Raw genomic sequence first — 14,024 nt, 5'->3', positions numbered from 1 at the left:
TACTGCCCTCAGCCTGTCAAAGGCTGATTTCCCCCAAGCGTAAAGGAGCACAGGGGCATGGCATTAGACCAGGAAACCAAATTAGGGGCCTCAAGGAAGGGACATCCTCTGGGGGCTGCTGCTGGGGCTGTCCCTGGAGAACCCTTGTCCAGGTGTGAAACCCATGAAGATGAGTCAAACCCTGAGCACCATTCCAGCTGAGAAGGGTGTTGCTGCCTAGAGTTGTGGGACACTTTATGGGGTGCAGGGGAAGAGCAGGTTGGGATTGCAGAAGGCTTATTAGGGGATGTTTAGGGGAGGAACCAAAAGTGGGCAAAGGGATGAAGCTAGGTGATTTGGGAAGGAACAAGTGTGGGAAAATAGAGGGGGAGAGGGATAAAAAGAGTCAGTCCTATGTAAACAGTTGGTGGGTCAGTACACTCACCTAGCCAGGCCCTGCCCTGATTACCAGAGTCTGTCCCGTCTTCTCCTTAATTTCCTTCCTAGCTCTGTCCTGGGTGAGGGCTCTCTTCTGTGTGCACGTGTGTGTTTGTGGGGTGTCTCAGTGCAGCTGCTGGAGTGACACCATGTGTTGGAGGCCCATGTGTCTGTGGTGCAGTGGCTGGAGCAAGCGCGAGTAAGCATACAATTGTTAGCAAAGATCAAAATGGACCAGCAGTGAACTGGTGAAATGGACTGGGAACAAGGGAGTCTCTAAGGGCGAGACCAAGGGAGGAGCTGGTTATCGAAGGGACAAGGGGAATCCTGACCAGCTCTGTGTGCGTGTATGTACATGTGTGTGTACACATGATGTACCAGCAACTGGAGTGGGGCTGCAGCCTTGGGGATTTGTATGTCCAGATGCCAGGAACTGGGGAGGCTGGGATCCAGGAGCAGCTACTGGGTCGACTGAGTGTCTGAGCCCAGCTGCTGGAGGGATCCACACTGTGTGTATGGAGACAGATGTGCATGTGTGTATACATACATATATATATATATATGTATATTCCTGCTAGTGGATCTCCCTCTTGCACAGCCAGAGAGGGGAGCAGGCTGAGGCCATTGGTGCAGTGTGTGTTTGTGTAAGCGCTCTGAGTGTCTGTCTGTGATCTATGTGACCAACCATGTATGTATATATGTGTTATATGCATGGCTTTGAGCAACCTTGTCTAGTGGAGGTGTCCCTGCCCATGGCAGGGGGATTGGAACTCGATGATCTTTAAGGTCCCTTCCAACTCTAACCATTCTATGATTCTATGTGCTCTGTGTGGATCTGCCTGCTGGGAATACATGCTCATCCTCACAACTGATTGGGGCTGGGGCCATGGAGCTGTGGCAGCCTTACTGATGTCAGATCAAGCCTGATTTCCCTAACAAATGATACCTCTTCAACTGAACTTAGCCCTAATGTTTATCTCTGAGTTAATGGGAATGAAGAAATTATTATGGGCTCCTTTTAGGAACTAATGAAAATGGCTAACGGGGACTGTTCTTGAGCTGGGGGTAGCTGAACTGTCTAAAAGCTGTAAGACAGCTATAGACAGAGCATTTACTACACCAATGCACCTTTATTTGATCAAAAGCATGGCTGCATTACATCTGTAGCTTATCACCTCCAATTTACCCTTTTCACAACTTGAGTCACACTAGCACATGCTGGTCAGAGACCAGGATAAATATTTTACCACATACAAAACCTGAGGTAGCTACTGTGACTTCCCTTCATATTACCGCAGTTTCTATATATAATCCCTTAATGTCATTATACTTCCCAAATTGACAAAAAAATGGGCTACTGGTAACTTGAAAAACACTTTCCATCCTATAGCAGATTGGCCACGTTTCCTGCCCTGTAGCTGCTGCTGAGACTTAGCTTCGCTGGTGCTAGTGGTTTTCCCCCTCTGAAGTCAAGATCTCAAAAGAGTAAGCATTTTCAATACTTTTAACAAATATTTGGGTTTTAAATGGTTGCAGCTTGTAACAAAGTCTGCCTCCTATGCTTACTAGTCAGCTAGGAATATTCTTGCCTCTTTGCGGTTTAACAGTTAGGAAAATGCCTATTTGCCTAAAGACTACATGTGATTTGCACAAGCAAATTGCCACTGGTACTCTTGTATAAATACCATCCATCATGGTCTCACCCTAAAGAAACTGTACTTCTAATACAACCATAATGCCTCCTTAAGCGCTTGTGTTTCTGCTAGCTCACATGAAAGCATACTTCATCAACAGCTTCCAACATACTATATTTCTTCATCCTACTGCTGTTCATAGTCCTGTCCTGTCCTTCCTGACTCTTCCCGCTGAGCCGCACTGTGCTCTGCCACTGCCCTCCTGACACTGCCCATGGCGCAGCGGCAGTGGGATGGTGCTGCAGGGCAGTGTGTGTTCCTGGTGAGAAGCTCTGGAGTAGTTTCTTCCACGTGGATGGAAGCATGGGGAAAGCTTTTTGGTTTGACTTGTGTTGCTTTAGAAGCGTAACAGCAAAAGCAAAAAAGAGCGCTTCTTTCAGAAGAGAAGGCTTCACAAACAGAAACAATAACTCTCTCTGCTGAGACGAGCCAGTGCATCTCAGTGGCAGGTCTGGCCCCTCGCCGAGTGCCTTTTCTCCTCCTGCCCAGCTGCCTGCACGCTCCCTCTGCTAAGCGTCTTTCCTCTGCTGCAGGATTTCCCTGACAGTGATCTTACTTGTTCCCAATTATTTCCTCCTAGGTTGTTTACTGACTGTAATTATATGCCTGTAATTTGCTGTTCCAGCCAGCACCATGGGTTACTGTATCTCAGTAATAGCACCACTGAGATGTCAGTTTGGTAATTGGGCACTGATGCACCAAAATGACATACAAAGCATTAAATTTTGATGAATAACAAAGATTCCAGATAAGTCTTCTGTTAAACCTTAACTGCAAAATACTAGAATCAACTGATTTATGAGGGCACTTAACTAAGGCATGAAGCTTTTGGAACAGAAGGAATTGTATTCACAATTCATCCCACTGAAAACCAGATGGAACTAACGAGTTCAAAAAATTCCATAAAGTAGGCCTTATTTTCTCTTGTCCATGCCTTATAGTTCAATGCAAAAATACTTCTCCTATGTTTTCTAATCATAGAATGGTTTGGGTCGGAAGGGACCTTTAAAGGTCATCTAGTCCAACCCCCCTGCAACAAGCAAGGACATCTTCAACTGGAGGTTGCTCAGAGCTTCATCCAACATGACCTTGACTGTTTCCAGGGATGGGGCATCTACCACCTCTCTGGTCAACCTGTGCCAGTATTTCACTAATGCTTTAAAATATCACAGAAACAGAATTGCTACTTCACAGTGGACTGAATAGAGAATGCTTGTGGGAGATGTTAAGAACTCCTTCGCCACACATGGTCTACCTGATAAGTTGAATTTAACAGGTAAATGCCTACTTTAACTGGCTTAAATTATCCAGTCTTTACTTCCAAGAGGGTATCCTTTTTTTCTTCCTCTTCAAAAGATACTGTAGCTGAGCAAAACCATTCAAATGCCTTCTGAGAAAAAGAATCAGAAATAAAAATCCAACTTACTCTGCATTAAAAAAAAAATAATGCTTGTGATGAAAACAAAATTTAAAATTTCAGTCACTGAAGTATCTGAAGCAGAAAGCTGCCTTTTTTTTAGAAACACGGCCTTTTGTAAGGTTGAAACACACTTCTGCTTTTCTGTCATCACTGGCTTTTATTTTTCAACAGAGGTCTGAGAATTGTAGGTGCTCTTCTGCTCGCTTCTTAGCTCCTTAGTGATCTGATGGTGCTTATTCACCCTTCTGTGAAAGACCAAGGCCACTCCTTAGATCCCATTTAGGTCTGTGAAACACCTTTTGTCAGGATTTGCAGAAGACTGAATTTCATCCACAGGTCACATTTATGCAGCATGCAGAACGGGAAGGATTGCTAGCTTGGAGAGAAGTCCTTTGTCCTTGAAGTCATCCACAGAACTAAACTTTGATCTAAGGTTTCCTCAAGATAGGCAATTACGATGCATTGCCATTTGGGAGCCCTCAGTACCCTCTCCAGTACCTGTGCCTAAAATCAAGTGTACTATAATACTTCAGATCTCTACATTACCTGAATTATCTCTCTAGTTTTATTTTGGATATTTTTCAAATTAAGTAGGACTGCTATAAATTGTCTCCACTAATGAAGCCACAAAAAAAGCTGTTCTTAATTTACTTTTTTCTTTCCCTTTGCTTTAGAAGGCATGCGTTCTTGGAAGAAATATTTGAGGCCTGTCACAAACAGTTTAAAGGGAAGTAAGGAAATGGAAACAGGGAACTAAATGTAGTTAGCATGGAGCAACTCAGAGGGAAGACTAGAGCTGGCAAATGTGACTGATGTCTGTGGTATCTGCTGTTCTATGGAAAACAGGAAAATTCAGTCTTCAGTGGGGATGTTACTTTGAACGCGGTGAAGAAGGGAAGAGGATTATACATTCGGCTGTCAGTGAGAGGCTTCTAGTTTACAAGGGCAGCAAGGAGCTCCTCCTGCCTGCTCAACTGACCCTCTGCAAGTGTTCTCTAATACCATAAGAGATTTTCTGACAGAGGTTGTCTATGCAGCAATTTAAGTCCAGTTGGCTGCATGAAGTTTCTGAAGAACGGCCACATCTCCTGGTTCTAGAGTTCTTCCCCCTAAGAAATCTTTCAAGTTAGAATCCATGCATATTTGAGAGTGAGTTTTTGTTTGCTTGTTGTTTGAGTGTTGTGATTTTGCTGTTTGTTTTTTTAAATTATTATTGTTTGGTTGGTTTGTTTGTTTTTTAATAGAAAAAATCTACTACCTCATTCTCTGGTTTGGATATACTGGAATTAGTCATACAAATGTTGGTCAGACTGCTGTTCCAGCTAGGCATGACAGCAAGCTCTACATCTTCTCATATTGTCCTGAGCATTTTTATAAAGATTCTCCTCTAGGATCTTCTTTAGATGGGACTGAGTGTACATACCCAGGACCTTTGCAGGGCCAAGGATAGTATAACAAACCATGTGAACTTGTTATTTTCTGGGACAAGGAAGAAAAACACTTGGTTACCCATCAACATTATCAACAAAGTGGTATGTGGTCAGATTAATTCCAGAAGAGTGGAGGACACCCAATTTTCCAGGCTGATCCAAGTATACAAGAGCAGATAAAAGTTGGTAAATTGTCAGAAGAGGGGGAATTAGTGTTGCATCTGTTTACACTGTTCCAATAAGAAAATGAAAGTAGCTTATACAAATGGTGGTCAACTGTTTCAACTAAGTGTGTAAGACCATAGCCTATACTGCAGTAGGTGTCTTACATCCCCTTGCAATGAAAAGCATAATATATCTGTATAATCTAGAGGAACAAGGATCACTTAGTGGAGTATGAAGTCCCTATATTCATGGATAACTTAATTTTTAATGCAGCTATCTCATTCTTTCAACTATACTAGATGGTGTCCTGAATTTTGTTGTGTATCAAAAAAGGTCTTGTCTCAAAAGTGTACTCCGTTCCAACCCCCAGCTTTGAAGTTAAAGCACAAATCGCATTTGAAACGGTCAGGAAAAATACCTCAAGACCCTAAGAAAACACAGAGAAGCAGTAAATCAGGAGAGAGGCTTCCTGGATAGACACTAGAAGTGAGTCTTAATTAAAGGTGGGAGATTGTCTAATCACAGCATGACTCTGGAAGAGTTTAAGGATCTAAATAAACTAGAAGGACTGGGGAAATTTCACTCATGGGAGTCTGGCTTCCTTTTTAGGACTGACAAAGCTCCAAAACCAGGTGGACCCTAAGCCTGTGAAGTCTGAAATGAAAAAGAGTTTGGAGATAATGTTTCTTCGTGCCCAGAAGAAAACACAACTTCTATCCGAGTCCTTCTCCTCTTGATAACTGCCTGTCCTTTCACATCAGTTGATAATTCTTTTAAAAAAATACTTCTTCCTGTGAACCTTGCTCTGCTTTCTACATTTGCACATATGTTCTCATGTGATGTTAGCAGCTTCCTTCCCACTTACGCAAGTATACACACCCAGTGGAGAGTACAGCCACTAGCGTGCACCAAAATCTATTAGATCCTGTCCCAGGACTGCTGTACATATAGTTTTCCCTAGATATGTCCCCTCTTCTACAGGAATCTGCCCAGAGAGATTTGAGGACTTGATATATTCATGCAGGATTTCTGGACATTGGACCTCTGGGACAGCTAGATTGCCGAATACCTAAAATTTTCTGGCATGTTGACTGTACACAGGGTCATGTCAGAGTCACTGCTCAAGCTAAAGTGAAAATACACCTATGCAATTATTGGCTCAGGAAGCACTGGACAAACCTGCTGTGTGCAAGTTCATTCCCACTGAGAATCCTGGGAAACAAGACACCAGTATGTATGTGTACTGAAATCCCAGACACATCAGGCTGTCCTACCATACCAACTCAGCTCACTAACCTGTCCAGCAAGACTTACTTAGCTACAGTCCCTGTTCTTTCTACTTCCTCCAGGCAAATCATCAATAGCCAGTCACAAAACTTCACAAAGCCTGAGCAGAAAGGAAACGTTTGCATGTGTGTCCTGGTTTGAGCAACCCAAGAATAATTTATCTTTCAGTAATTTTACTTTTCAGTAATATCTCTTCTAATACTAGGGAAAACTACCTTTTTAGAAAACTCTAGTGTCTGAATTTGTGAAAATATTTACTTTATAGCCAGCTATGGTATGTGGGTTTCAAGGTCTCAGTGTTTTCAAGCTTGCCAGGTGCAGGGATGAAGGGGAGTGAGACCCGGGTACTTGACCCAAGCTGGCCAACAGGATTACTTCATACCACGAGTGTCACATTCAATGTAAGTAAGAAAGTTTGCTGAGGAGTTTTTTTCCTTTTTCCATGGTGGCTGCGATCCTGAGAACTTCTTTCCCCAGTGCTGGACCCCGGAGCCCTTCCCTTCCTCCTGAAGCTGTAGCACTCACAGTGCCTGACATTTGCTGCCCAGCTTCTTACTGATAGAATTGGCTGAATGTAATCCTGGTATATTTTATACTGGTATTGGCATCAATATTGGTTCTTTAGTATTATTAATGTTAATTATTTAGTATTATTCTGTTAAATGTGCTTATATTTCAACCCTCGGTTTCCTTCTTTTTCCCCTAATTACCCTTCCCAGGTGGGGAGGGGTCATCGGGTGATAGAATAATTGTCTAAACTGCTGTGGGTTCTTCAAACCATAACAATGTGGTGTTTCAAAACACTTCATACTGCATCAGGATTACAGCAGGCATGGCTCTCCCCTAATTTGTTGAGGCATGGGCAAAGCAATTGAATTGCCCCGTTCTTTCTATGTCTGCCATAAAGGTGTCAAGAGATTACTGGTTTTCCCTTCACCCAATGTAGGGATGCCTGCCAAGGACAGATATGATGCTTCCTAAGTTTCAGGGACTGTCTGTTGTACAGAGCTTACAATGGTCTTTTTAGGCTTTTCAGTTATTTCATGAAGCCATTGTCATGCATCGTAAGGGATCCCTATTACAATTTGCAGAGGAGGAGCCCTGTGGAGCTCCCAAGCTGCCTGAGAAAATAAAAATGCTAGTTATAAACAAACCCTCCTGTTATTCCAAATACTGACCATAATTTCTTTTTACTATTTTTTATTATTTACTAATTCTTTTTTCTATTTCTTTTAAATTACTCTCTCCCTCCCATAGACATTAGATATCACAAAAACTATCATCTTAATGTGCTAACGAGTGGCAGGTCTGGTGGATGGTTCTCACTACCTTCCCAACATTTTCTTACCTCAACGGAACTATTTGTTGAGCCTCCTCCTGCTGTGTGTCTGCTGTATTGTTTGAACTGTTGCAATCCATCCTGCACAGCTTGTACTACTCCATTTCCCCCCTGTGGGAAACAGCCTTCTCTTGGTAGCGAACGGAGCTCTGAAACGCAGGCTTGAATTCGAGCAAAGTTTTCTCTCACTTGCTGCAAAACAGTATTCCATAACATTGAAAGACTGAAAATGTCAAACTGGTAATATGAAATATTTTTCCATAATGTGGAAGGAGGCTTTTGAATCCACAGCACTGAGATAAGACCGGGGGCAGGAGCCAAGTCATAAAGCAGTGACACAGTGACATGAATCAAAACCAGCTGATTGTTATGCTAGTAACAACACACACGATGACTTCTCAAGTTTTCAGCTCTCTACCTGTTTACTGCCACTAGCCAAAATGTAGTAGTTTGGTATGCCCCTCTTCTCTGGCCCTGCATAACACAGAGGCAGAACTTGAGACATAAATAGGAGCCCTGAGGCAGTGTGATATGCACAGGCCATAGTCACCCCTGCCATATCCATTCTCCTTTACTCGTCGGGCTGTGGATCTCTGGAACCTGCATCCAGGAGGGTTTTTAGTCAGACTGTGGCAACAGGTTCAAAAAGTGATTCTACAAACTCATGGGTAACAGGTCCATAAGCAGGTACCAAGAGGAATAGCCTCAAATATATCCTCTATCACTCTTAATACAAAAGCTGTCGAACTAGGGGAGTGTGAGGAGAGTGAACTGCAGACAGTGATTGGGCTGGCGCACTCCCCCAAAACAGCCTTTCCTTTTGAGACTGGGCTGATGGACTGTTGGTCTGACTCCGAGTCTTATGCTCTTATACTGCTCTTTTAGTAATGATTATCAAAAAAGCAAACACTGATGGAAGGTCTGTGGACCCTCCTGCTTGAAAGATGAGCTACCAGAGCAAGTGTTAGAAAGGTAAAATTATTCTATAGCTGTCATTTGTAAAAATGTTTTATTCCTTCAGAAAATAGCTACCACTGTACAACGGCTGCCCCAAGGACAACTGGTCTGACATTATGGCAAGATGAACTTTATAAACGCACAGATTATTAACCCACTGTGCTCCACTGTGATGCTTTGTGTCAGTCTCATGGATTGGAGGATATTGGGCCATATTCTCACTGCCTGCTATGGTGATTTAGATTACCCGCAGTCCAGGGCTGATGAATCCTTATTTCACATATGTTGCTCAGCACTTCCTTGAACTTGGTCTCACTTTATAAATGGTCACCTAAATCCACAGAAGGCCGTCTGAATATGAGTCGGGCTGGCCATGATCATGGTAGACCCCTCTCATACTCTTTCTCTGCACAAAATTAGTTGAGGCTACCTGGTATCTATTATCCAGCCATGACCTTTCCTTAGCATAGACATGTAAATGCTAGGGAGCACCCGGGATCTAAAGGTGTGTGGAGCATCTCAGCCAGCATTCACACTGATGTCAGCTCCCCTGAGCTTCAACTCAAAGGAGTTGAGACATATTGAGCAGGTAAACTGGCAAATTCTGGCCATAGTGAACTCTACCAAATCTGTTTGAAGTAGAATCATAGAATGGTTAGAGTTGGAAGGGACCTTAAAGATCATCAAGTTCCAACCCCCCTGCCATGGGCAGGAACATCTCCACTATAGCAGGTTGCTCAAAGCCCCATCCAGCCTGGCCTTAAACACTTCCAGGGATAGGGCAGTAATATAAGTAATAGAAGATGTAAGTAATATAAGACACTGCTGCCAGAGGTCACTTTCCTCACAAAAGAGGTGATAGATGAACATATGACTTGTTTACTTCAGATGCTTGGAGCTCTGAACCACTCCTGAGCAGCCATGGTTTACAGCACAGTCTTTCAGTGTGACTAAGTTACGAACCAGAGGGCTCAGGCATGTGTTCACAAACACCTCCAGTAGTTCTACAAATAAGGTGGGAAAGAAAGCTGGGACGGCCCAAACCTTGCCTCAGAATGGTGAAGAGAACCACAGGAAAAGACACCACACTGTACTCTACAGTGCAAGAAGTGTCTGGCCCATTATGTAGTTCTGCTGTGAGGTCAGCAATCTTCGATAAGTGCACCAAGCAGATACAGCCAGGAGCTTCTTCAAAGTGCTACAACAAAATTCACTGCAGTTCAGATGCCTGCCCTGCAATCCCAGGAGGCAGCTGCAGCTCACATACATAGACAAAAACTAGCTCCTTCAGGTCAAGTATTGCTTCTAACTGGGGCAGAACAGGGCTCAGCACAGGCTGCAGGGCACCCTGAAGTCCAGTTAAGTACCTGCCTTTGGAACTGGAACCAGCAGGGTTGCATTTTCTCTTGCATATGCACAGCTACTGTAAATGTTAACTTAGGCGAGTCTACACAAGCCACAGTTTCAACTCTGGAATGTGCTTGGGACATAAGTTAAGCTTCTAAGCACAAATTGTGTATTTAACTATTTCTGACTGCACCCCTCTTCTAGGAGCTGACACCCAGCCCAGTGCCATAGGCTTTGACATGTCTCTTCACATGATTCCTGCCCCACTTCATTATACAACTACAAGAATTCATAACTTCACCCTGTGCATCCAGCAAAACATTTTAATTTGCAACACTACATTGCTTGCAGAGAAAAGCTACCAAAACCAGAGACCAAAGCCGGCCACAAGCTGGGGTAGATACTGTGTTCACTGCACAGTCTGGCTCCTTCCACATGTTGTACCCTCACCTACTTCACTTCTTAATTTGCTGGTCCCTGTAGTTAATGCCTTTCTCCCTTGTTTTTTTTTTTTCATTCCTTTTTGTCAAGGCGGTTCTGGGATTCGGGGGGAATGGCTGCCCATCTCAGGGGAAAATGAGTAGGAATAGGGCCCATCAACTGGAGGTGCTCTGCTCAGAGTCCTTACTCAGTCCCACGTTAAAATTTTTTAATGCTTTAACGTTCACTTCCCCTCTTGTCATCATCTGTTTTCCTGCACCAAATAACCAAAGAAAGGTTGTTTACTTTCTTCCTGATTTCCTTTCCTTTGGCATCCCTCTGCCATTTCCAGGGAAGCTCTTTGGATGTGTCAGAGTTAGGCCAATAGAGGAGACCAGTAGGAATAAAGACTACAAACAAGTGCCCAGGAAAGACTAAGAAAAGAGTAACCGTATATGACACTTCCCCATGTACTCTCCCAATCTCTATTTTCAGCTCTGGGGCTTTCCTGACTTCGTATGATTTGTCTAATAAGCAACCTTTAATATAGCTCTATCTTGGTTCCTCACTGAGAAGCATCAAGTTGTTTTCTAGCTAGACCAGAAAACCAACGCCCTGTTGAGACAAAGGGGCAAGTTCAGGAGTACAGAAAAAGCAATGGAGCCCTGGTATTTCTGAAGAACAGATGTTTATCAGATAAAATCTGAGAGAGGTGTAAAACTGCTCCTGATTCCAGAAGCTACAGAGGACCAGAGATCATTATTAGTGAAATTAGGTCCATTGAAGAAGACAGTCATCTTGCTATACTTTACTGTTTCTAATGAAAAAAAGAACTACTCTGAAAAACAGCCTTCAGTACAACAGCAGATGTCTAAAATAAAGAGCGGGTCACTGGGCAGGACATCCAAGCAAAGCTGGGAAGAAGGGGAGTCAGGGCTCACACTAGAGTTGTGTCTATCAACTCGGTATGCACCACTTTGAGTGTGAACTTTTCTGTCTTGGACAAGTCCCAGAGAAACACAATATTATGGCAAAAGAGTTGATGTGATTACCAGTCATGCAACCAGGAGGGGGGGACTGTATTTTTTAGCTCTCTGTACAGCATTGCTGAGTCCAATATTGGAGTGTAGCATGGGAAAAAAACAGAAGAGTGAATACATAGAACATTATTGGGGCCATGGACATTATTAAGGGCCTGTAAAAATGCCTTGCAGTTAGACTTGCACTTTGTTCTCTTTCATTTACCAGCTAGAAGATTGGGAAGGGACCTGATTATGTTTAGAGTAAGAAAATATAAAATACAAGCAAGTTCTTCAATCTAGCCAAAAGAGGAAATATATTAACAAATCCCTGGAAGCTAAAGCCAATAAACGCAAATTAGAAGCCAGGTGCAAGTTTCACAATGACAATGATTAACCAGTGGAAGAAATTATCAACAGAAGTACTTAATTCTCTATCTTGTAATATTTTCAGATCAAAACTAGATGCCTTTCTGGAGGAAGTGCTTTAATAATATATGGGTACTTTAGTGAAATATAATAGCCTGTAATATGAGGGAAGCCAAACAATGATCTAAGGGTTCCCCTGTCTTTAAAAACTGTGATTACCAAAATGAAGAACTGCTGTTTAAATAAAAAAGACAGCCTATCATGAGCAGAAGAGTCATATGATGGGGCAAGTAGAGGGATTATGTTAAAGTGCAGTTGTGCTCTGGTGAGCCATGATTACCAAATGAGATCTGAGGTTGCTGTCAGCCAGCACATGTTGGATCAGCGTCAAGACATACCTAGCTAATAGAAAAGCAGGTGTTTGGCCCCTAACACTTACAAATTAACTTGGTCATAATGCAAAATTACTGAAAACAGGCCTGGGACCAGTTGTGAAACAGATTACCTAGTCCATCCTACAGTGACATGCTATGTAATTCATCCTAGGAAGCAAGACAAGTGTCTCTTCTTAAAGCTCCTAATCAGAGTGATTTCACAACATCTCCAGAAAATGTTTCTTTGATCTCCCTTTACTTACCCTGTCACATTATCTATAACCTATTCTACAAACTAAACACTTCCATTAGCCACAGCTTTCTTGCCAATCACATTTGCTATGATTTTTTTCCCCAGTTGGCTTCTACCTTTCCTGAGATGTGAAAACTTGACAAACTATTTCAGAATTTCACCATTGCTGAAAAAAGTGGAAGGGTTAATACTGCATGTTTACACTACATTGCATAAGTAAGAGTGCTCAGTAAGCCTGTTTATAATAGTATGACTTCATATGGGTTCTTGTGAACTTTATGATGCTTTGCAATCCCAAACTTTTATTGTAGAGTCATTCTCCATCTGTATTTATTCTGCTGCATATCCCTAGATGAATGAAAAACTTGTTCTTACTGACTTAGATCTATATATTTAAAAAACATGTAGATGTAGCACTGAGGGACGTGTCTTAATAGTGGACTTGGCAGTGTTAGGTTTATGGTTGGACTCGGTGATCTTAAGGGTCTTTTCCAACATAAATGATTCTATGATTTCAGGATATTTCTCAAATTTGGCAAAAAATATTTTGAATTCTGATCCTTTCCCCCTAAGTGTGAACCCCTCCCAAAGTGTTAATATTTGAGTATTACACAGATCATTTCACCATCCAAATTATTACAGCTGTAGAGTTGTGTTTGATATTTTTGGTAGAGAAGCAGTACAGACAGTGCAGAAAGTACCACATAAAAGGGAGAGGTACAACAGATGTTTTAGATGGGAACAGCATTGCATTCATGTGTGTTAGGTCCCAAGAGACATAATTTCACACATACCGTAAAGGGAAGCAGACACTCCTGCTGGTTCTGCACCACGTAGAGGCTCAGCAGGGGAACACGGCAGGGGCCTGTCAAACTGCAGGCCAAACAGAGTGTGTTTTCCAGAGCTTCAGAGAGTACAGAACAAGTGTTGGTCCAGGAAGGCGATGTGACATCCACAATGAGAATCCTCGATGGCTGCTGGCAGTGTACTTTAGTAGCAGGAAATGTTCTCCGTGTTTCTGAAAGCAATTTTCTGGAATTCATGGCTTCTGAACATAAGTACTAGCTGCCCAATTATCCGTCTGCATCTGAACAGGAAAAATTAACAAATAATAGCAATAAGTGAGACTCTCCCTTTTCCATTCACTTGAAAGCAACCTGAGACATAGCAGATAGTAAGGAATTAGAGTCCTACAGCTTTCTCCAAAGCAATCATTGTCCATATTCTAAGATATACCTACACAAAGACAAGCAAAATGCATATGGTCAGAAAACTAAAGAAAATGCATGGCAGATATACTCTTACAGATGCAAATGGAGCAGTTAAAAATGTTAATAGCATAGCCATCCCTAGCCCATGGATGAGCTGTGTGATATGTTGCATGATCCCTCAGTATGGCTCAGGTGTGTGGCATCAGTCTCCAACAGAGAAGTGATCTCCAGCAGCTGGTGGATAGCAAGACTTTGAACTCCTACTCCTATCTCTCCAGTGGCCAATGACTGTACCCAAAAACCCTGAGGAGAACAAAATCCT

The 14,024-nt window shown here is 42.6% G+C and overlaps 1 protein-coding gene across 1 annotated transcript in view; it reads right to left on the bottom strand.

Moving 5' to 3' along the window:
- M1AP (meiosis 1 associated protein) overlaps window positions 1-13,534 on the bottom strand; it is a 29,232-nt gene extending 15,698 nt beyond the window's left edge. Inside the window, exons 1-2 of the mRNA XM_074148074.1 lie at window positions 13,286-13,534; window positions 7,762-7,944 (exon numbers count right to left, since the gene is read on the bottom strand). Of these exons, the coding sequence (XP_074004175.1) occupies window positions 7,762-7,944; window positions 13,286-13,534 (432 nt within the window). The remainder of the gene's footprint in view (window positions 1-7,761; window positions 7,945-13,285) is intronic.
- Window positions 13,535-14,024: the final 490 nt, after the last annotated feature.

Source organism: Numenius arquata, chromosome 5, assembly GCF_964106895.1.
Source record: "Numenius arquata chromosome 5, bNumArq3.hap1.1, whole genome shotgun sequence".
Classification (NCBI taxonomy): Eukaryota; Metazoa; Chordata; class Aves; order Charadriiformes; family Scolopacidae; genus Numenius; species Numenius arquata.
Note: the sequence above shows the minus strand (reverse complement) of the source record. Positions and strands in the feature narration are given on the sequence as shown.